Source organism: Medicago truncatula, chromosome 2 (assembly GCF_003473485.1).
Source record: "Medicago truncatula cultivar Jemalong A17 chromosome 2, MtrunA17r5.0-ANR, whole genome shotgun sequence".
NCBI classification, from domain to species: domain Eukaryota; kingdom Viridiplantae; phylum Streptophyta; class Magnoliopsida; order Fabales; family Fabaceae; genus Medicago; species Medicago truncatula.
This window is the reverse complement of record NC_053043.1, coordinates 31,964,067-31,987,392: the sequence shown is the minus strand read 5'-3', so window position 1 is coordinate 31,987,392 and position 23,326 is coordinate 31,964,067. Positions and strand designations below refer to the sequence as shown.

At 33.9% G+C, this 23,326-nt stretch overlaps 1 protein-coding gene and 1 long non-coding RNA gene across 2 annotated transcripts; one reads left to right on the top strand and one right to left on the bottom strand.

Annotated features, from left to right (window-relative positions):
- The first annotated feature begins 13,027 nt into the window (after nucleotides 1–13,027).
- Nucleotides 13,028–14,004, top strand: LOC120578218 (uncharacterized). Its single transcript, XR_005644154.1, has 2 exons — nucleotides 13,028–13,850; nucleotides 13,882–14,004. It is a non-coding gene; the product is annotated as an uncharacterized lncRNA (long non-coding RNA).
- Nucleotides 14,005–14,717: 713 nt separating this feature from the next.
- LOC11443740 (protein ANTI-SILENCING 1) lies at nucleotides 14,718–21,868 on the bottom strand. The gene is made up of 10 exons (XM_039830610.1): nucleotides 21,242–21,868; nucleotides 19,702–19,870; nucleotides 18,967–19,514; nucleotides 18,255–18,281; nucleotides 17,524–17,616; nucleotides 16,973–17,051; nucleotides 16,725–16,815; nucleotides 15,352–15,457; nucleotides 15,152–15,268; nucleotides 14,718–15,058 (listed from the first exon to the last, which is right to left on the bottom strand). The coding sequence occupies exons 1-10, from the start codon at nucleotides 21,608–21,610 to the stop codon at nucleotides 14,987–14,989; spliced, it is 1,671 nt and encodes a 556-aa protein (XP_039686544.1). The 5' UTR covers nucleotides 21,611–21,868; the 3' UTR covers nucleotides 14,718–14,986.
- Nucleotides 21,869–23,326: the final 1,458 nt, after the last annotated feature.

Sequence of the window (23,326 nt, the reverse complement as noted above, 5' to 3'; positions counted from 1 at the left end):
GATTATGTGATTTACTAAGTGGCTTATGTTATTATTTAATAGAATAAGATTTGAAAATAAAATAAATATTGAGATGAGGGGTTGTTTTGAGATTTTAGAGAGTTTTGTGGAAAAAAGAGGAAATAAGATAAAGTAGATGGGAAGAGATAAATAGGAGAAAAACCTAAGTCAGAATAGTTTTCACGTACGTTCAGTTTTGGAGAAAAGGGAGAAAAGTTAAGAGAAGGGAGAAACCTAGAGAAAGCTGCGATTTCGATTTGTTAAGGTAAGGGTGAGACTAACATTCAATTCTCTTAAGTCTGTAATTCTGATGATTAAATTTAACAAGTTGTAGGTTTAGTTTTGAGAATTGGAAAATTAGGGTTAAGAGTGTGAATTGATGGATAGATGATGTAGAATTGCTGAATTGATGTAGAAAGTGTATACAGACCTTAGATAATCCATAGGGTGATGTTTAGAATCAGTTTTAAGCTTTGAACCATGTGATTAGGTGAATTTTTGTAGAAAACTACATTCTGCCCGAGCCTGAATTCATCGCTCGCCCTCGCGAGTGATAATCCTCGCCTCGCGAGGGATGATCTTCATCGCTCGCCTCGCGAGCAATTCCTTTCGCCTCGCAAGTTGCACCTTGCATCTCGCCATAGCGAGCAGATCACTCGCCATGGCGAGTTGATAAGTGTGTCAACCTGATTTTGAGAATTAACTCCTTTAATCGAACTTTAGATGATTTCGAGTGCCTGAACATGTTTAAGAATGACTAGGTAAGATTTTAGATTGAAATTGAACTCTGGGAAGTTAAAAATGGGATTTGGGAGTGAAAAATGTCAAGTTCCCGAGAGCACCCATTTTGAGTTCGCCAAGGCGAGTAGCCTACTCGCCAAGGCGAACAACCAATTTTCCTGAACTCGCCATAGCGAGTAATGACACTCGCCTCGCGAGCTCTTGTAAGACAGACTGCCTTGTTTAGGGTTTTGCGATCTTTGTCGTAGGAGATGTTATGAGTTGATCCTTGGGGTAGGAATGGAGGTTGAATATAATATTACTGATGTTCTGTGAATTTGTTATTACATGATTTAATGTTGATAGAAAGGTGATATATTTGTATATGCATTATGTGGATTAGATAAGATGTTTAAGTATTGTTGATTATTATTTGATATTGTTATATCCTGAGATGTTTATGCACTGCCTATGTTGCTGTTGTTTATTAACTAAGCTGCATGAGTCGGTCTATGATGTAAGAAGTTGTTCCAAATTATTGGAGTTATATAAGATGTCGATGTTTCTAAGATGTAAGTTGTTGAGTCCATGCATACTCATTCATGTTGGGGGCTTGATGCCCTGAAGCCTTTGCTCAATTAAGTTGAGGGCTTGATGCCCTGGGAGTATATTAATGCTCAATTACGTTGAGGGTTTGATGCCCTGGATTGGTACCATATGCATTAGAAGATTAAGTTGCATAGTCAAGTTGTCAAGTTGTTGAGTTGTTCCCTTTACATGAAGTTGTTAATGAAGTGTTATATGATTATCTATGATGAAATTATGATCTCTTTATGTTGTTAAATATAATTGATGAATTATATGCTTAATATTATTGTTTGTGAAATCTCACCCCTTCTGCATGGAAATGTTGCTCTTCGTATGAGTAACTTGCAGGTGATTGAGTTTAAGCTGCTGTTAGATTGCTGTCGTGAGTGGACTATCTCTCACGTGTGTCTTTAGGTGCTCTGATACGTAATGAGATGGGACTTTGTTGCTATTTTCTATTCCTTACGTATTACTTTATGAAGTTTATAACTATGTTTTTAGATTGGATTTTTATGAGATATTTATAATGAGGCCTTCGTGCCAAAGAATGTTTTACATGATGAATAAATTCCGCTGCGAAGTATTAATCATTATGTTGGTTGAATTTTCAAGGATAATTAGTTAATTATTCCATTTATGATTTTAAGAAAAGAAGTGTAACATTTCGTTGCTGATGATTACTCTGATTATTTAAATGAAATTTTTATGTTGGGAAAACGGGGTGTTACACTCCACATCTCGGATGATCGTTAGTGTGTCAGGCATCTCTCTGGCATGCTCCTCCTCTATGATCTGCTCCACGTTCGTCGGCCTGGGAGGAGATCCTTCATCAGGTGGGAGAATACGAGGGTGAGAGACTTTGGCATACCAAGCCATGTAGCCAGGCGCATGATGCCATGGTCTCTCACACGCATCTCCCCAAGCAGTGAAGAACCACGCCTGATCGTTTTGCAGCACGGTGGTCAACAAATGCGTAGGCATATGCGCGACAGATGACGGATGTCTAGGAACATCCTGTACATAGAAAAGCTGCCTCTTTACCCGCTCAGGTAAATGACGGTACACCCTCTCCTTCCCGCACACTAGCCATCCCGAGTAAGTGACAATAAGCTGAGAATGGCGTATCTCTCTGTGATCACCATAAGTAAAAAACCTGACGTCATCCACCACTAAGCGATCAAGTAGTAAGCGGTAATGGTGCACATCAGTATGCCCTCTGCTAGTAAGCCATCTCCCAGCACATGGTCTCTCCGGCTTCCAGCTCTTGTTTTTCTTCCTTGGGTACGGACCTGGTAAATGCTCCAAAATTCATCCCTGCAACAAATAAATAAAATACATTATAAAAGCTTCACATAAATATTTAAATAAAATCCTAAATAAATGTAGTCTAACTTAGGAAAAAATAATCTAACATGATAATAAAAATTATAAAATAAATTCATAAAGAAATGAAGATAAATATTAAATTATTACCATAAAAAGAGTGGTACTCCCAGCCATCGTTCTGTTACTCAAAATAACATAATCATCTAGATAGTCGTACATGTAAGCTAGGGCCATCCCTCCCCTGACCACTTCCCAATCGCCTGCAAGTCCGTCATACAATCAAGATATATCAAGTCGATGTGTCTGTTCGTTTTGTTAGTGAACAACGCACAACCGACGAGATATAGAAGGAAACTCCTCACACACCACACCATCCTCCTGCAGCTCCTCCATCGTCTGTGGGTCCTCCAGCCGTCTAGCCTCTGTCAGGTGGTCTTCATAAACCCGCTTCAGTGTGGCATAACTGATACGATCAGCAGACTCACTCCTAATCTCAGCCCTAACATCAACATTTGACACGCCTAACAACCTGGTCATCAAATCAAGTGCACGCTCCTGACCCATTTCCTCGTCGTGGTCTAGCATGCGGCCGTGAATAGGAATGTGTAGGAGATTATGCACATCGTCCAAAGTGATCGTCATCTCCCCTACAGGTAGATGAAAACTACTGGTCTCCATGTGCCATCTCTCGCACATAGCACGTATCATGGCATGGGTGACACTAGAATATCTCGTGTTTACCAAATCATGTAGGCCAGACCCCTCCACAGGCTCCCAAAACCCCTCAAACCCGCCTCCGGCTTACCAAGCTCTTTCATCTTTTTCCCTGCATTTATACACTTGTAACCCGTCTGATCATGCCACATCTGAAATTCAAATTAATTAAGACACTGTCACTATTTTACATAATTAAAACACTTATGCTACATAATATTAAATAATTAAAACACTTACGCTACATTCTTTTAAATAATTAAAACACTTACGCTTCATAATATTATATAATTAAAATACTTACGCTACATTCTTTTAAATAATTAAAACACTAACACTACATTCTTTTAAATAATTAAAACACTTACGCTAAATAATATTATATAATTAAAACACTTACGCTACATTCTTTTAAATAATTAAAACTCTAACGCTACATTCTTTTAAATAATTAAAACATTTACGCTACATGATATTATATAATTAAAACACTTACGCTACATAATATTATATAATTAAAACAGTAACACTACATTCTTTTATATAATTAAAACATTTACGCTACATAATATTAAATAATTAAAACACTTCTGCTAAATTCTTTTAAATAATTAAAACATTTACGCTACATTCTTTTAAATAATCACTTTAAAGCATTTAAAGAATTTTAAACAATTTAAACACTTACATTATGATGGTTCACCCAAAGAGGGTTCGCCACGTGCCTCGCGTAGTCGGAAAACAGTGACGTGGTCTTAGGTCCTCCAGGATAGGGAGGCTCTCCAACAGGATATGCCGGTATCGGTGGAATATGACGACGTCGTCGCTGAGTCTCAGGCTCAGGCTCACCCTCATGAATAACATTCTCTACCTCAAGATAACCCGCTACAACATCCTCTGGCACCTCCTCATCACCTGCCACCTCCTTATCCTATGCCTCGTCCTGCGGCTGATAAAACATTCTATCCTCCTCCATCCGATTATATCCAACAAAACCCTCCTCATACACAACTTCATCATGCGCCGGTGTCGGATCAACCATCATGGTACCTTTAGAGACACGCTCTAGTTTCTTATTTAGAGACACCATTCTTAACTACAACATGAATTCATAAACATGAGTAAAATCAAATCCCAACCTTTATGGTTCATACTCCTCTTCCTCCTCTGTCTATTTCAATTTTCTCAAACCACCCACAGACCTTAAACATTCCAAATACAACAAAACTCAACCTAGAAACATCAACAACAACCTCAATTGAATTTTTCCCTCTTAGTATCCGAATTTGAAGAAGGAAGAAGATAGATTTAGGAATTCATCACTTTCAGACAAGATTCGAAATTGTAAAACCCAGATTCATCGTTTTGCAATCTGAAATTCACAAACAAGAACTCAGATTCGAAATTTACAACAAGAACTCAAATAGAAACTCATCGTTTTTGCAATCTGAAATTCGAAATTGCAAAACCCAGATTCAAAATGCAAAAATCATCGTTTAATCAGTTTTTCAAAATTCGTTGAATTCCAAAACCCAGATTCGTTGAATTGCAAAACCTAAATTCGTTGAATTCATCGTTTTTTATTCATTGTTTATTTTCTGGGTTTTTCTGGATTTATATTGATGAAGGTTGTTGATGTTGCAGTTATTATTGACCATGAAGAAATTGTTGATGTTGTTGTTGGAAATAGAGGTTTGGATTGAGATTGGATTAGAAATGGTTTTTGTTTGAACAATGTTGAATGTTAAAGTTGTTGTTGGAATGTGCTTTGGTGACGGTGAGTGAGTGATTATGGGTATGGTTTTTTCATGGATTTTGTTGATGAATATTGATGAAGGATGAATGTAGATGAAGATGAGGGAAGAAGAAGAAAGTAAATAAACTAGGTGTCGTAAAATCTGATAGACCTCCGTAATCAAACGGTCTTTTTTTATATGGGATTAAAATTATCAAAATTGAATCAAATTAAATAAAAGAAATAAGTTAAAGGACGTGTTTGAGAAAGTTAAGACTTATGAGATCAAATTGAATAAAAAAAATAAGTTAAGAGACCGACAGATCAATTAAGACTTTTTAATACCTTATTATTGTTAAACATATTTTGTTCCAACATTCTTCTCATAAATATTTATAAGAAAAAAATCTCCACGGCTTTTGTGAAAATGCAACGTTTATATGACTTTAGAGTTGCACTTAATAACCGTTTTTTCGTCTAATAAATAAGGAATGGCTAAATGTAAGCATTTTCTGATCTCATTAAAATGTAACCCACAGAGAAAGGGATATATAAAGCTCTTAAGCATCATCTATGATAGAATTCACTCATCTAAATATATTTTCAAGCTTATAAAAAAATAGAGAAATGATATTTGTACAACCATTCTTGTACAACTTTCGTACAACCTTCTCTCTCATACTCACATTATTTTCTTATTCTCTCTCTTCCTTTCTCTCTCTCTCTCTCTCTCTCTCTCTCTCTCTCTCTATATTGATTTTGACCAATAAGAAAAGAACACAACAAGGTTGTCCCAAAAGTTGTATCAAAAGAGTTGTTCAAATATCACTACTCAAAAAAATATTCACATGCGCTAAAGTGGGTAGCTAAATTAGATTTTGATGGTATGGACTTCTTATTTGATTTTAAAGAGTGTTAGTCACTTTCAATCAATGGTGTCATCGTGATCTTAGTTTAGTTTGTAGGAATAATTCATAATATATGCAAGGTCCGGAGTTCAAACCCCGACTACTACAAAACAAAAACAAGAAGACACTTTCAATGGTGGAAGTATTCACCATTCTGAGTTTGGTTTAACAATTCTTTTCACAATTTTGTGGTTGAGTTTAGCCGAAGACAAGCAAATGTGATCACAATTTTGTGGTTGAGTTTAGCCAAAGACAAACAAATGTGATCACTTATAAATAAGCATATGCAGTTCCATTGAACTCTAGCTCAAATTGTTTATTGATGTACAATCATATGTATTAATGACTTATTATCTAATGAAATAGTATCAATTTCTTCCCCTAATAAAAATAAGGGAAATGCTAACTGGTGCCTCCGAAGTACTTGTTAAGGATATGAAAAAGGAAATTATATAGTAGTTAATGCATTGAAATTGTGTAATTAATTTATAATAAAGTCAAAAACAATTTTCTTTTATGGTAATAATTCCCTTTTATGGTATGCTTAACCAGTGCCTTGGGGGCACCGGTTAACAGGACCCTAAAAATAAAAATAAATAGTCAACATATTCTATTAGCATAGCTCGGTTGATAAGCATCCGTTTGCAAGCATGCAAATTCAAATCCATAATTCCACACCTTATTTTTTTTAGGAAAGACAACTCTGCAATTATTCACACTTAAAAAACGTGATATTCTAACCGCTAAACTATTTAATAAAAAAAACAGTCGATATATTTGCAATTTTGCCGAATCACACATTATTATACAAATTCTAAATACCGTTGCAAAACTAATTAAATTGCCTTTACCCTTTCATCTATAAATTAAATAAGCTTGTAGACACAACAACAACGACAAGTCTATTCAACAATGGTAAAAGCTCTAACAATAGTAATCCTTATCTTATTGAACTCTATAACAATATTTTCTCAAGATCAACATGAGTTTCACTTAGATGATTATAAGCCTCCTATTTCAGATTCTCCAGGTGACGCAGTCCCTGGACCCACACCCTCCAAACACCACCTTCACCACCATTTATCAACTCACACTCCTAAATCCTCATTTCACCTCCATGCAACCCATGCTCAAGTTCATCCTTTACATCACGACTCTCCTCTTAGTCACTCCTCTTGAGTTATATGAAGCTATGTTCTTTTGGACCTTTGGTTTAATAGTTGAATGTTTTATCGAGTTAAGGCAATAAAGTTGTAGTATGTGATTTGGTACTTAACATTAGAAAAATGTGTTATCTTGAATATTGTTTTTGAAGGAATTTTTTGTGTCTTTTTTATTCTAATTTTTGTTGTAAATTGTTTTATGTTTGACTCAAATAATTTACTTCAAGGCGTACGACTGCTTAAGAAATAAATTTCGCTTGTCAATAAAAAGTTGATAAGATATTCTCGTGAGTATAACTCAGTTGTCAAGTACAATACATTATTATATGTAGGGGTTGTTCGAACATCCCACGTATTCGCTTTTAAAAGTGAATTCTAACCGTTAGGATTAACAAAAAAGATGTTATTAAGATTATTTTTTTGTTGAAATTGTTGTTAAGATAGTCTAAACTCTCCTATGCAATACAATTATCATAATCCCTAAATTTATTTTTAATGTTCAGTTCATATCTCTCTAAAACATGTTCCTAATGGCTTTTCTTAAAAAAAAAATCCTAATGGCTTGGAACCTTACAATTCTTAAAAAAAATTACTTTATTATTATAAAATTCACTTTTTATATGTACAAAAACAAATTCACCTTTAGTAAAATTATATGTTATCTTAAGCTTAACTCAGTTGATAAGGACACTGCATAATATATCTAAAGTGTGGGATTCAAACATCGACCATCACAAAAAAAACTACTACTATATGACAAGGCTCTCCACTATACCATTTTTAAAAGATGAGCAGTGCTAAAGGACACGACAATTTCCTGCCCACGAAACCACACGACCAATACGTGGCTTCACTCCCTTTTTTATAATTAAGTTTTAATTAAAATAAATAAAAATATATTAAATAGCAATAAATGAAATACAAAGTCGTGCAAGTCACACGACAAAGCCTGTCGTGCATTTAAGCATTTCTGTTAAAAGATTTATATTAGACAATTCGTCCACAAATGATTTTGGCCTAGTTAGGTGGCTGATTCCCGTGGTTGAATTGATCATATGCATTAATTGGTAGATTGAAGGCTCATTTATTAATGATTTTGGCCTAATACCGGTATGATTCATATAATTGGATTGATCATATGCATTTATTGATTGAGATATTAGTTTAAATAAGTAAGATGAGTGTTATGGACATTAACATCTTTTAAACACTCATATTCTTAATTTTTTTATTTTTTGAAAGAAATGAGTTTCAGATTTTAAAAATGGATCAAATATATTTGGTTGTCCTATAATAACTGATCTGTTTAAAGAAAAAAATTGTTGTATGCTAATGCCCATAAGCTATTATAAACTTTGGTTTATCAAATGAGATATGTTTTGTAAAAAAACTTCTTCATTAGCTTATACTCTCTCTTTCTCACGATGAATGCTTTATTTGACCATTTTACACATTAAAAAATACGTATAAAGTTTTCGTTAGTATAACTCAAATAATAGAGACAATATGATTTTAATATGCTTGTGCTAGAGTTTGATCTCTGAATTTCTCGTTTATTCATCTTAAAAAGAGAATTTATAGCCACCAGAGTATTGTTTAACAAAAAAAAAGTAAAAATGAAAGAGAGAAATATATTTACCAAAGTACCATTGTTCAAGTGATGAAAAAAAATATTAATTAGATTAAATGATACAATTAGAAAAATATAATTAAAATATTGTATTAAAAATTGAAATAAATCATTCATTTTAGGATAACATTTTTTACAAATGAGTCACGAGAAAGAGGGGATAATTTTTTTTAGATGTTATTTCATAAGAATAACAAGTAATACACAATTGTCGATGTTTACATTGAAAATTAAACCACTAAAAGAAAGAAACTTAATTTTATCTAGCAATTGTTGTTCTTCCCATGATTAAAAATTCTATTATTTATTTCTTTCAAATCACTCGAACTCACGAAAACGAAAAAAAAAGGCCGTAAAGCTTTTGAAGATCCACTCATCTGACAAACTAAAGAAAGTGATCTGATAAATGAAGCAGATCAACCGATGAGATAACAATCCAATTCTGAATAAGATATCACATATTGTCAAATTAATTACAACTCAAAAAATGTTCAGCCGTTTCCTTCATACCACAACCGCTAACACAATGATTAGAATCCCGTTGAAAATATAGCTTTCAAAATAAGATTTCATAAATTTCTCTCATCCACAAATTAAGAGTTTAATTTCACTTGCTAAGTTGAATAATGAACGAGTTGTCAACTTGTACCGACAATGCACATTTAGATCAAACTTTTTTTATTGTCTATGTCATTTTTTTTTGTAATACATTATTGTTGTACTTGCAAAAAGTACAATAGGGGATTCTAGGGTTAAGAATCATATTCTAGGGTTTTAGAACTGAATATTGTATGCTTTGAGAATAATCTCAAGAGTAGTATTTATAGTCTGCTATGGGCTTGGGTTTCGGTTGCTTGGCTCCCAAGCAACAGGCGTATTTACGTATTTTAGGCGGTTTCTGGAAGCTACGGAAGGCGGCGTCCTAAGGAGGACGCACCTGGACCTCAATAGCCCTTCTGGAGGGCGTCTAAGCCCTTCTAGAGGGCTTCTAAGCCTTTAGGAATATTATGACGGTTTTCAGTCCCCCAAGCACGAGTCTTGGGACAAGGCGAAGTGATGAAAAATGCGGGATTGGCCCCTATCTTGTATATCTTAAAAGATAACCAGCAATGTAAATTGCTATGAATTAATAAAGGAAAAAAAAAAAAAAAAAAACCTGCTCATCAAATCAATCCTTACGCCGCTTTGTTGAAGTCTTCGTCAGATCTTGTTTCGTCAATTTCTCTGATTCCAGAGGTATCACCAGAGATGGGTACTGCTCACGCTTGAAATCCCCGGGATGATCATCATTAATCGACCACATCAAGCAAAAAAGAGTTAATGACTTGGATAGTTATACAACTTGAGTATTTGAATAAACAAAAAACAAAACTTGCTGTAACAGGAAGCAACTTCTTATATATAAATAGTAGTAATAAACATTTCAAGTGCAATACTACATGAACTTGAGACTCAATAACCATATGCTAAGAATATCTCAGACCGTATAATAATATAAAAGGATTATCCATTCGACGCATATAACAACCGTGCTCCAAAATCATGTGATGGGAGGAGGGATAGACAAATCTTTAAATTAGGGGGCGTTTGTTAAAGGTTACAAAAAAATTATACCCAGGATTGGATTTTTCTTGGAATATCACACGTCAATTTTATTCTAAGGAATGTTTAACAATTTTTGGTTGATAATTTATTTTTTTGGGAATACTTATTTAAAGAAATTATATAATTATCAAAACACCCTTATCATATAAGACATATGTGGCACATTTATTGGTTAATATGTATAGTGGACTTGCGGTTATTTAAAGGTTATAAATGACCTTTTAAAAAAGAGAGAGAGTTAACCGTTGGGAATTACTTATTCCCATCCTTTTTTGTTGGGAATGAAAATGGAGTAGTGCAGTTGAAAAAAAGTTCCTTGGAATAATTAATTCCTTGGAATATTTTTTTGTGCACGTCTACTAAATCGTCGAAACGATAAAGTTATGAAGTTATAAAATCTTATAAGTATAGTCTTCCATGGACATCTAGTAAACAATTTTGTCTTGATTCTCAAACGATTAGTATCTTCAAGAGTGATCTCAGCCATCACATGTTATTATAATTTCCAAAATTAGCAGCTTCTAGTTTTACCGATATCATGCCACTTCTAATTTAAAAATAATAAGCAACAGTTTTTGAGAACCTTCAATTATAGTCTTCCTCATATGCATATAAAGGGTTAATTGAAGAAACGATACGATGGACTCGTGCATATAACCTGAGACACGTTTTGATCGAAGCTTTTGTTTGAGCTTTTTCTGAACGACCAGACCAAACAACCATGCAGGAACGATCTCATGATGGTTGAAAGGAGGCGTGGTGAAAACTATGGTGGTGAAAGAAGGCGATGAGTGGACGACCTCACGCCTACCGTGATCAGTTTGGTTGGATATCGCAGTGAAACAGTGGCTGTTTCCGAATAGTGATGTTCGATTACGATTCACAAAATTAGGGTTTTGAGATGTGGTCTAGGTTAGTTTTACCTTTTCCCACAACTGTACTTGCAAAAAGTACAATAAGAGATTCTAGGATTAAGCATCGTATTCTAGGGTTTTAGAATTGATTATTGGATGTGAATGATCTCGAGAGTAGTATTTATAGCCGGCTATGGACTTGGGTTTCGGTTGCTTGGCTCCCAAGCAACAGGGGTATTTATGTATTTTCGACGGTTTCTAGAAGCTAAAGAAGGGGCATCCTAAGGAGGACGCGCCTGGACCTCAATAGCCCTTCTGGAGGGCGTCTGAGCCCTTCTAGAGGGCTTCTAAGCTATGTAAGAAAGTATTGATGGTTCAATTGTCTATGTCATTCACGTGATTCATGACTGCATTCACGCAACCCAAGTATGGTTTCATATTGTTCCTTCTGATTTTATAAATAATTTATTTTCTTTTGATTGCAGGGATTGAATTTTCAATAACCTCAATAGAAAAGGGGTTGGAACGAGCAGCTCCAATTGGCATACCACCTTCATGGCAACTTGCTGGCATCTATGGAAGTGAAGCAACAAAACTATCTTTGAAGCTAATTTTCAGAGGCCAAACAACCCAAATTTAATGATTAAGCGTTTCGTCAAAGATATTGAGGACTGTAACTTAGAACATCTTCATAGTGGTCATAAGTTGAAGGAAACTATCTACATAGGATGGAAGAAGTGGCACGAAGGTTGGATCAAGCTGAATAGTGATGGCGTGTACAAGGATGGGTGAGGGATTGCTGGATGTGCGAATCTCTTTCGTGACTCAGAAGGTAGATGGATTAAAGACTACACTAAGAAGATTGGTGCGTGTGATAACTTACAAGCTGAGATGTGGGCGTTGTATTTGAGATTGGACATGGCTTGGAGAGAGCGTTTTTCTCATCTAAAAGTGGAGAGCGGCTCAAAGATTTTGATTGACATGATTTCTGACAATTTTCATTTCAACGGGAATATCCCTATTTTAGTCCAACCAACATATCCAATAGCTTCTGAAGATGAGATGGCATGTGCAAATCAACCATACTTCGTGTGAAGGAAATAAAAGTTTTGATTGGCTTGCTAACATCAGCATTACTAAGGATCATTTGAATTTGTTTGTTTTGGAGACTCCTCCTAGTGAACTTCAAAAGCTCCTATTTGATGATGTTTCAGGGGCTTGTATGCTTAGGAATATCCATTTAGTCTAGTTTTTTTTCCCTTCTTCTTGGGTTCGCCCTCTTTTGTATCAAAAAAATAAAAAATAAAAACTTAAAATGAAGAAAATTTAAAAACCCTAAAGAAATCATACTTCTCAACAAATAATCATTGTCACATTATCAAGTGACTTGTCTGTTCATTATTTTAACTAACACATCAGTGAAAATAAGCTTCAAATTCAATGGTAAAAAATATTAAAAAATTGGGAGATTGTCTTTTCGAATTTAAACATTGAGGGACTAAAATCATATATTTGAAAAAATAGGAGATCATAGGAACGTTTAAGCTTATTTATTATGCTTAATTATACAAATTGTCCCTTAAATAATTATGAAATTTTGATTTGGTCCTCTTATTAATTTTCACCCTTTTTTGGTCCTTTAATTTACCTCCGTCTATCATCTAAATTCATTATGTTAATTTTTGTTAAAAAATATTAACATTCATCTTCATCCTACATCAACTTCATCCTCAAACTCAAAAAATTCATCATCATCGTAACTAAACCTAGAAAAATTAATAAATTTCATAAAAAAAAACTAAAAAAAAAAAAGCAACACTCTTTCCCACAACCCTCACTTATCTTCTCCCTCGTCTCTCTTCTCACCACAACAATCCCAACCTCTCACTACAGCTCCCTTCTCTTTCACTCACCAACACCATCGCATCCACTCTCTTTCACCTCATCACTGTCATCGCCGTCGTATTCTGTCACAACCACCATCATCGTCGTTAGACAATCACCACCACCGTGCTCCGTTCACCACCGCCGTATTCTCTCTCTTTCACAACGGTGATGACGATCTTCTATCCTCCGTTCCAACACTTCGTCACCTCCACGTTGTCTCATCTCACCACCACCACGTCGTCTCAAATCCAACGAACACTTCGTCTCCTCCCTCCTCCACTCCTTTCATCTCGCCACCACTATCATCGCCTCTGTCGCAACCACCACGCCATCCAACCACCACCACACACACTTTGATCGGGATCTAAGTTTTGGAATCATTGGAGACACTCAAGAAGGTAAAGGGTCAAAGTAGAGGCAAAGCTCTTAAAGATCTTAGAAAACTTGTTGTTGCTCATGTTTGTGCTGGAAAATAGTGTTGAAAAATGGTGGGGTTGGTTTGGTTTGTTCTTTGTTAGGTCATTTTACTTCACATGTTGTTGATTGTGAAGCTATTGGTATCCTTGTGAATTTGGATTTGAGTTTAGAATTGAAGAGAATAAATCTTATGCATCGAGCTAACTTTGATTGGTTGTTGATATTACGAATGAGGGAACTATTGAAACAAAGATGAATTGTGCTAACTCATTGTGTTCATCATCACCTTCATATCTTTTGAAGGTTTCTGCAATTTTTTTTAAGAGACTTGAAGGTTTCTGCGGTTAATTCAATTTTGTGTTATTTGTTGTTTGAAGATTTATGAGTTTAAGTTTTGGGTTTATACTTGAGTTAATTTTGGATGATGATGAAGATAATATATTGGGTTTTTTTTTGAGTTTTTTTTTTTTTTTTTTTGAGTTTTGTGATGAAGTTTATTAATTTTGCTGGGTTTGATTATGAAGATGATGAATTTTCTGGGTTTGAGAATGAAGTTGATGTAGGAGGAAGATGAATGTTAACATTTTTTAACAAAAGTTAACATAATAGATTTAAATGATGGGCGGAGATAAATTAAAGGACTAAAATGGGACGAAAATTAATAAGAGGTCCAAATTAAAATTTCATAATTATTTAAGGGACCAGTAATTAAACCTATTTATTATTAGAGTATGGTTCCCACAAGTATTTGATGGATAAACCTAAGGTCTGTTTTATTTGTTAAAGCTAACGGTATTTGGAAAGTTTAGGCTAATTGTTGGGGTAAAGGTAGAGATGCAGGGATATGAGATAAAAGTAAAACCACCCCCTTTTTCATGCTAGCTTGATCTGCATATTCTATTGGGCATTTCATTTAAGAAATGGAATCACTTAATTGTTTAGGAGAAATGCTAAAAACACTTTTTAACACTTACTTTTTTATTGGATAAAATTCAAATGGATCTCACCACATGCAGTAAAAACATTATCTCTGAACAAACATTATGCTTGGGAAATACCATGAAGCTTGTAAAACTAGGGAGGAAAAACATGCCAATTTATATTCTTTTTATTCTCTTTCTCATTTTTTATTTACCCAACTAAGGACACCAAATTATTAGAGAAGAATCATTTCAATAATTGGCATGAAAATATTGCAATATTAATATGCAAATAAGTTGTTCAGAATACAACGTACTAACATTTTTCTTTTTTGGTCCGAAATGAACTAACATTGAACAAAATGGACAAACAGCTGAAACACGAGTGGTTTCGTTGTATCTACGGAACCACAACTAAATCATGTTTCTCCGCCAAAATTCACAGCATTCTGTTAGATTGCAATTGGAGAGAAGTATATATTGTAAATTCATAGTTATCTTTCATCAAGAATGAGTTAGCTACGAGGCTTCAAAAATTATGCTGTCTGTTCTAAGTTTACTCTTCACATCATCTATCTCCTTCATTTGTTTCTGTAAAGAAAATAGATTACCATCAAGACAAGTCAAAAAGAAGTTTGACCAACAAGATTGAAGAGGATCATTGGCAAAAAAAAAATGATGCACCTCACATAAGGCCTTCCAACATGCTTCAGACTTATCATATTGGTGTGTCCATTCAATAGCCATTGCGTATTCAATATTATTGGGCTGTGAACAATGTGATGTCGATACAGCATTTCTCTATAACACGTAAAGAAGGCACTGTAAATCATATTTACTAGTATGCGGTAAAACTAATTGATCAGCAAGTTGAGTTAAACTACCATCTCTCTTTGCTTGTGAAGCACAGCTCTACTGATCGACAGATGGCCAATGAATGTGCTTTGCTTGACTGGATCACTCACAGTTCCCATCCTGGCAGTGACAACCCTGCAGGAAACTTACAAACATTATATACAGAACAATCACGCAATGCTTAAATTGCATCAAAAAAATTAGAGCTATCTAATAATCACAGATGTTTCATTTCTTTCCATTGCAATAGCAGATGGTGCATGACTACATGCTAAAGGAAGAATGCATACGGTTTGCATTATTCAGCACTTCCCCTATCATCAACCATAAAATGTTTCAAGGCTCCACACTTGGTGCAAAATATTTGTTTCTGTTATTTATTTTGTTAACCAAATTGTGAAGAAATATAAACTGAAGTTACTCAACCATTCTTCTATGATGACTTCAAATCTGAATTAGAAAATATTATGTGGTTTGCATCTACAAACTTATCATTTACTGTTCTCTGACCTGGAAACCACGATTAGGACACTAATAGTTATTAAAGCCATTCAGCTTACAAGCTCAAGGCTCAAGGCTCTAGGATGACAGCTTAACATTGGTTTGAATCTCTAGTGTTGAGTATGGCTCATACTTGCCCTGATGTAGTCAGGATCGAGATCGTACATAGGATCGGTCGGCCGGTGAAGGAACGTAACACGGTTCGTAAGTAGGATAGGTAGGTTATTATTGATAGAGTTGAGAGGTATAATATAAACATAGAATATAGAGCAAAAATAAGGGAACCAAGCAAAAAAACAGAGGAAATAGAGGAAAAACAGAGGCAACAAGCAAAAAAATAGAGAAAACAGAGGAAACGGGGAAAAACAGCGAAAAACAGAAGAAACAGAGGAAAACAGAGCAAAAACGAACTGGAATGAAGTCGAAGCACGGTGGAGGTGCCGTGGCACGTAGAATCGTAAGATCCTACGAGCCAGCACTCGATCCTTCCTACTATTAGAAACCCAAAACAAATCTTTTTACTCTAGTCTAAGAATTGCATTAAAAAAAACTACTATAGCCCATGTGTCGTCAGAGACGTGTACAGTTGACAACCAATCATTTTGTTCTTGTGCATTCATTTATCTACATTCTTTCAAGTCGGATTTTCTATTCTAACATCTAGTCTCTACAATCAATAAGTTGAACGAACTTTCGAGTACAATACAACCCATAAGCATATGCTGCACCTTTCATAGTTGCTTAACTATACCACAGCAAATTGGGACATAGTGTCCATATTTGTAGGTTTTCTACTTTATAATATTTTCAGGAGGTACGAGGTGTGTTGGATGTTATTCAAGTTCTGGAGCGGAACAGAATAACAAAGCAGAAGAGAAAAAGAAAGCGATAAATGAAATACCTCCCGTCTTCAAGAATAAGGCATCTCCTGTTCAACTCAGATATTGCGTTTGCACCTGCATCTTTTGATCTGAAAATAGCCAATGCTCTACCTGTAGGTGGATGAGCAAACAAAATCAATTGATGATCTAACAACAGAAAATCACCATTAGCGGTGAATTTCATGTTTTCCATCATAACAATGAAAGACCAGCAATAAAAATGAAACAATAAATAGTTTGCTGTTAATAAAAATGAATCTGTAAGTACCATAGTATGTATTGGACGTCGGGCTCAATTCTATCATTCTTGCCTCAACCTTTTCTTTGAGTGCATGCCAAACAAGGTCCTCAACAAGTGAAGAAAAGTAAATAAGAAACAAAACAATTAGACATGGAGACAACATTAAATTAAAATCTGAACCCAAACTCCTGACTCCCTCCGTCTCTGTTAATAAGACTCCTTTTTACTGCTTTTTTTGTCCCTTTTACAAAATTCCAAATGCTTTAAAGATTTCATTACAAAAATGTCACTATTTAATCTACCATTGAAAAACATAAATACATTTTCTCTCTTATTACATTAATAATTATAGGGGTAAATATATTAAACGAACAAACATAATAAAGAGTGGAGAGAGTACTAGGGTGAAGTAATTCATCTCTCAACAGATGGGTACATCCATCATATCCATTTATGTTTCAGTTACACGATTATGAATCCACACGACACAATCCCACACAACATTTTTCAAACTCTATTGCATCAAAGGTACTTCCAAAACTATATTAGAATGGGAGGAAAAGTTGGATCCTAGATACCTCAACTTCAAACGACGTGTAGGATGGATCCAGATTACTCAGTAAAACCAGGGTACCCAACTCTTGAGCTGTCTGTAGTCTTTCTTCCCAAGGCTACAAAGAAAATTATTATACATATACAAACATTCTACTATGAGAAAATATGATTGGAAGCACGGATAAGAATAGAAATCTGTACAATTAATATTCATTGAACATGAAACTTCATTCTGTTTTATTATGCAATACTCTTTTTTATTTGCAGTACAGACACAGAATTCCTTACTGATTTTTGAAATCCAAATAGGGTTAACTGGGCTAATTTTAAACAAACCTAGGTCATATTCATTCATGGCATACAAGCCAGAAAGATTTTAAACTATCCTAGGTCATATTCATTCATGGCATACAAGCCAAAAAGATTGTAAAGTGGTTGCATGCAATTGTCATTTGGTGATATTTACAACTGAGTTTATTCCTCTATATAACTTGGTAAATTTACAATCAATACCACAAGGATGTAGACAAACCGCTTAAAATTAAAAGTATCTTATTAAGAATTTAATTGAATAACTAATTACTAAATAAAAGTGTGATTCAATCGTTTCACGTGGAAAACCAATTTCTCATAAAGGTTAATATACCAGACATTCTAAGTAGCAAACAAAAATAAACTATTTACTAGTAAATCAAGCTGTTGCTCAAAACCTGAACAAAGAATCCTTAATAGAGGTAAAGAAATAAAAACTAACCATTTTCTTAAACCACTTTCTTTTCTCCTGCAACAATAAATATGGGGGTCAGCAAAGGATTAGAGCAGTGACTGGAGTCACACACACACACACACACAAAACCACATTTACAAGTTATAATTGTGAATTTTGTTTTTGTTACCACCAACATTCCCAATCTTTTTATCTTGCTTCAAAATTCATGTTGTAAAGTTAAATCATTGGTGCCAACTATCAAGTGAAGAAAGGACATTTTGTAATCATGAACATATAATGATGATTAAACTTTCATATGTTAAAAATATTTGCTCTGTTGAACGTCTAAGCACATCAAAACAAGCAGATAAACTATAATGTATCCGATTCATTCACCTTATCAATGGAACCTCTATTAATAAGATTTTTTTTGATTTGTTCAAAAATAAAAATTAATAAGATTTTATTTTCATAAAATTTTCTTATTTGTTTTAATCTTGTCATGGTAAGGAAGAAGGGAAACAAGCACACTTGGAGAGCACAGTACAATGGATAGTTGTATGCTGCATCTCATGTAAGGTTCTCAGGGCGGTCCTTTGTTTACCTATCTCAATAAAGTCTATGATTGGTCTCAAAATTTGGACAAATGGAAGTTTAGCTCCTAAACTTGGATTATTTTTTCAAGAAAGCAGTAAAAACAGTCAGAAAAAGAAAGAAATCAAAACTATGATTACCATTATGATTTTTAGAAACTTACAGCATTAGGCCTTTCAGTCACCTCAGTAACTTTCCTGGTTGGTTTGACACTTTCATCATGTCTAAATTCTTCCTTCTCATCAAATTCATCTTTCATTTGGGAGTTGCTGCTATGACCAATGGTTGACTTCTCTTCTACGATCTTCATCTTTTTAAATGGATAAGAATCTAATAATTTCATTGGCGAGACATTCTCAGAAGTTCTCAATTCATCTTTATCTTTATTTTCACCATTCCAACGCATGATATCAGAAGGAGCAGTCTTACTCTTAGTCTTAACCTCATCTTTAACTTCATCTTTTAAATTCCCAGAAGTTGTCATCTTTATCTTTAGCGAGACATTTTCAGAAGTTCTCAATTCATCTTTATCTTCAACTTTACAACGCAAGATATCAGAAGGAGCAGTCTTAGTCTTAACCTCATCTTTAATATTCTCATAAGTTTTCATCTTTATCTTTGTCTTTTTTATCTGCTGAGGCATTTTATTTGTCTCAAGATGTAGATTATTGCCGGTCTTTTTAGCCCCCTTCTTATTAAAGAACAGCTCCACTGCAGAACACCAAGACAATGAACTAATGTAATCAGGAATGATATTTAATAGCAACGACATACTTCCATATTTTAAAAAATCAAGCAAATGTACAGTATGAACAGTTCAAATAGTTACTATATGTGGTGTGTCCAATTTAATCAATGAAGATAGAAGACAAAGATATACAAGAGATGGATAACTTACCTTCAGCTCCATCAATCTTATCAGGAAACTTATCATCGATTACACACCTATCAACATCAAAAGTACATTTGAAAAGGAAATCTGCTCTCTTTAACTCTGTTTCAGATGGTTTGGGATTTCTCCTATCCTCTGAGGTGCAAACAACATTGCATTTTCCAAGAATCGATTCCTGAAAATAGATTTTGAATGGACGAAATAGCACCATCAATCTAACTTTGTGTGAAATGACAAACTCACTTTTCAGCTATATCAAATTTTACACACTACAAAGCTACGATTCAGAATGATAATGTCTGAATTTCACAAAGGAAGATATTCAAAATTTGTTAGCTAAAACTCAATTTACGCCAATTTACTAAACATGCTAATCCAACAATCTAAATGAATTCCAAAAAGAACTTATGTATATCTTCAATAAGATAACATAGTACATGATTTATAAAAGGAAAAAAACCAGATTTTGTAATCATCACAATCTTCAAAAGGGAGTCTAGTATCTTCAGAATGCAGGCAAATACACCTGCTTTTATTCGTACGCCTCTCTCAATCTCGGTATCCTCATAATCCTTACTTTATTAGCTACCAAGAATACAAATTGTTGAGCTGATGTTCAGTTCACCATGTCATAAAAATAGCTTTTAATGATGAATATAATTACATTATGACTAACCAAATCATTTTGTGGAATAACAATTTCAGTTAATGCCAAAAGGTTGCACAAGAACCATTTTCAACATACCAAGTTAAACTAGTATTCACCACAAACATTATATGCATTCCGTCTATTTTCATTTTCACCACAAACATTCAAACCCCACATTCAACTAAGGCTAGGTTTGGATGAACAACTTATTTTGCAACTAAAGCATAAACTCTTATTTTCATTATATGCATTCAGTCTATAATGTAGATGGCATCCAAAGATATATCTCTCTCATTATATGCATTCAGTCTATTTTCATTTTCACCAGCAACATTCAGACACCAAATTCAACTAAGGCTATGTCTGGCTGGATAAACAACTTACTTTGCAACTACAAGATAAACTCTTATCATATGTAAGTTCTTATTGCAAGCTATTTCCATAACAAAAGATAAAATAAAGTCATATTGCTCTCGTATCAGCTATAAGTTGTTTCATAAGTTATCTTGGAGAGGTTGTGAAAATAAGTTGAAAACAACTTATTCACATACCATTATGAACATGTGGTAAGTTGTTTACTTGTTTTCAGAAGTTCTCACAAATGCTTATGTCAGAAGATAAGCTCAAATGAGTCAATCCAAAGAGACCCTATTTTAACAATGCTACAGGATCACATGCAGTCATGCATACAATATTTTAATATCATGAAAATTGATGCAATAAATCGAATATGAAACACCAACACATACACAGACACCGATGCCAATACTAATTTGAGAAAATGAAATTATAGAATGTAATCACATTGTTAGTGGCGTGTCAGGCCAGACACTGACACGTATTGTCTTCAATCAAAAGTGTCAGTGATACAAATAGATAAAAATGAATTAAAATTACCAGCAGATTGATGTTAAAAAGACCCTTTCCCTTCCCAGAAGCCAAGAACAGCTCATTCCAACAAGGCTTATAACCTCTATGAAAATTACGAATTTCAGAAGGACGAAAAAACCAAACAACTCTTATCATCTTTGCACGACTAGTCTCGTACATCTTGACAAGCTTACCAATGGAAGTTTCAACATGATCGGTGTGGTAAAAATAAACAGAATCATACAGAAAATACTCAACACCATCATAAACAAAAGAATCATAAAACTGTGTATGTTTGTTTTTCACACCAATTCCTCTTTTGTTCCCCCACTTAAAATCTCCACCAACAATTTCTTCTTCCTCACAATAACGTTGTGTTTGTTGTGAAGGAGGCATTTTAGTAACAAAACTTGAGACCTCGCAGTTGTGTGTGTGAGTATCAGTTAGAAGTGGTGTTCACCACTTCGTCTGCAACAAAAGAAGAGGGAGAATAATGGAGGAAGAAGAGGGAAGCTCATGCAGTAGAAATGCTATGCTGCAGCCATGCTATGAAGTTTAAAAAGAGAGACTTACTCTGAGTTGATGAAAATGGGTCAAGGACTAGTCAGTCATGCTGAAATGAAATAAAACTCACTACAGCACGTTTTCTGTTTTTAGCTACACTGCTGCTCACATTTCATTTTTTGCCACGTTGTATGCTTTTTCTATAACTAGGACTCATGCATTAATTACTTAGTGCTTTTGATTTTTTTTTTCATAGTCATCTTATTCTAAAAAAGAGATATGATGATCTCAAATCGCATGACAAGATAAGTAATATTTGGCTAAGAATTGTTCGAATCAAATTCTGATTTTTTAAACATTTTATTTTTTAGGAAGTTTATTAAAATGGTATAGTTAATTATTTATTTTAAAATTATGTTAACTTCATAATTTATGCCTTAAAGATACAAGTTAAAGAGTTAAAAAAAAATAATAATAGAAAATATGTTTTGAAAACATAAATCATTAAACTTTTACATTTAATACACATGTTTCAAAAAAATATTATTATCTTTGATTTTTTAACTTGCGTAAAAAAAAATTAGTATTTTAAATAATGTCTTAAAAGCCGACAAAAGTTAGCATTTCCTATTATTATTATTATTAACTCTTTTTTTCTCAACAACATTTCTTATGGAGTCAAAGTATGACTCCCTCACTACCAAAAAAAAAAAAAGCATGACTCCCTCTCTTAGTAAAATGCATGTATCTCTTTAAATGTGAAACTTTTAACACCTTCAAATGTTCAATAAAATATTATTCAACGGATCTTAGATAGTTAAATATCATCTTAAAATTTGAATTTGATTCTAACTAAGATTTAAAAAACAAGCATGTAAGGTAGGGATTACAAAGAAAATTGTCTTCATTTATAAATGTATATTCAAAATGTTTTTGATATACTAAGTTCTTAGCACTATGATAAAGATATTTGACTCCTAATATGTGCCAAAAGTTATTCTCATGGTTGGCTGATTAATAATTAAGTTGACAAATACACATTTAATATTTTTTTTCATACATGGTTTGAACTATCTTCCAAATATGACTTCAGGATTCAAACTTATATTTACACCTAATGGAGAATTATGTTACCAATTATCTCAATATTATGTCGGTATTTACCGCCAATTTTTGTCCATCATTTTATGTCACTTGCAGTAGTTGAACATAAAATTAAGACTTAATAAAGCCCTATGGTTTTAAATATGGTATTTGCTATAATACACCCACTTATTTCACTTTTTTTTTTTTGAGAAAACGAACTTATAACATTTCATTAATCAAAGTATTTTCAATACAATTTGGTATTTCAAATAGAACCTGGAGACTAGTTGACAATAAGGCTGCCTTAGCTAATTTATGAGCAACCTCATTTGCTTGCCTCCGCACAAACTCAACAGTCGAGTTTTCATAATATTGCCTAAAGAGAGTTTTACAATTTTGGATAATGATACCAAATTCGGTAACATCATATCAAGAAGATAAAAAACTATCTGATACTCTCTTCGCATCCATCTCAAAGTCAATAGGTTCCAAGTTGAGCACATGCATCCACTCTAGTGCTGA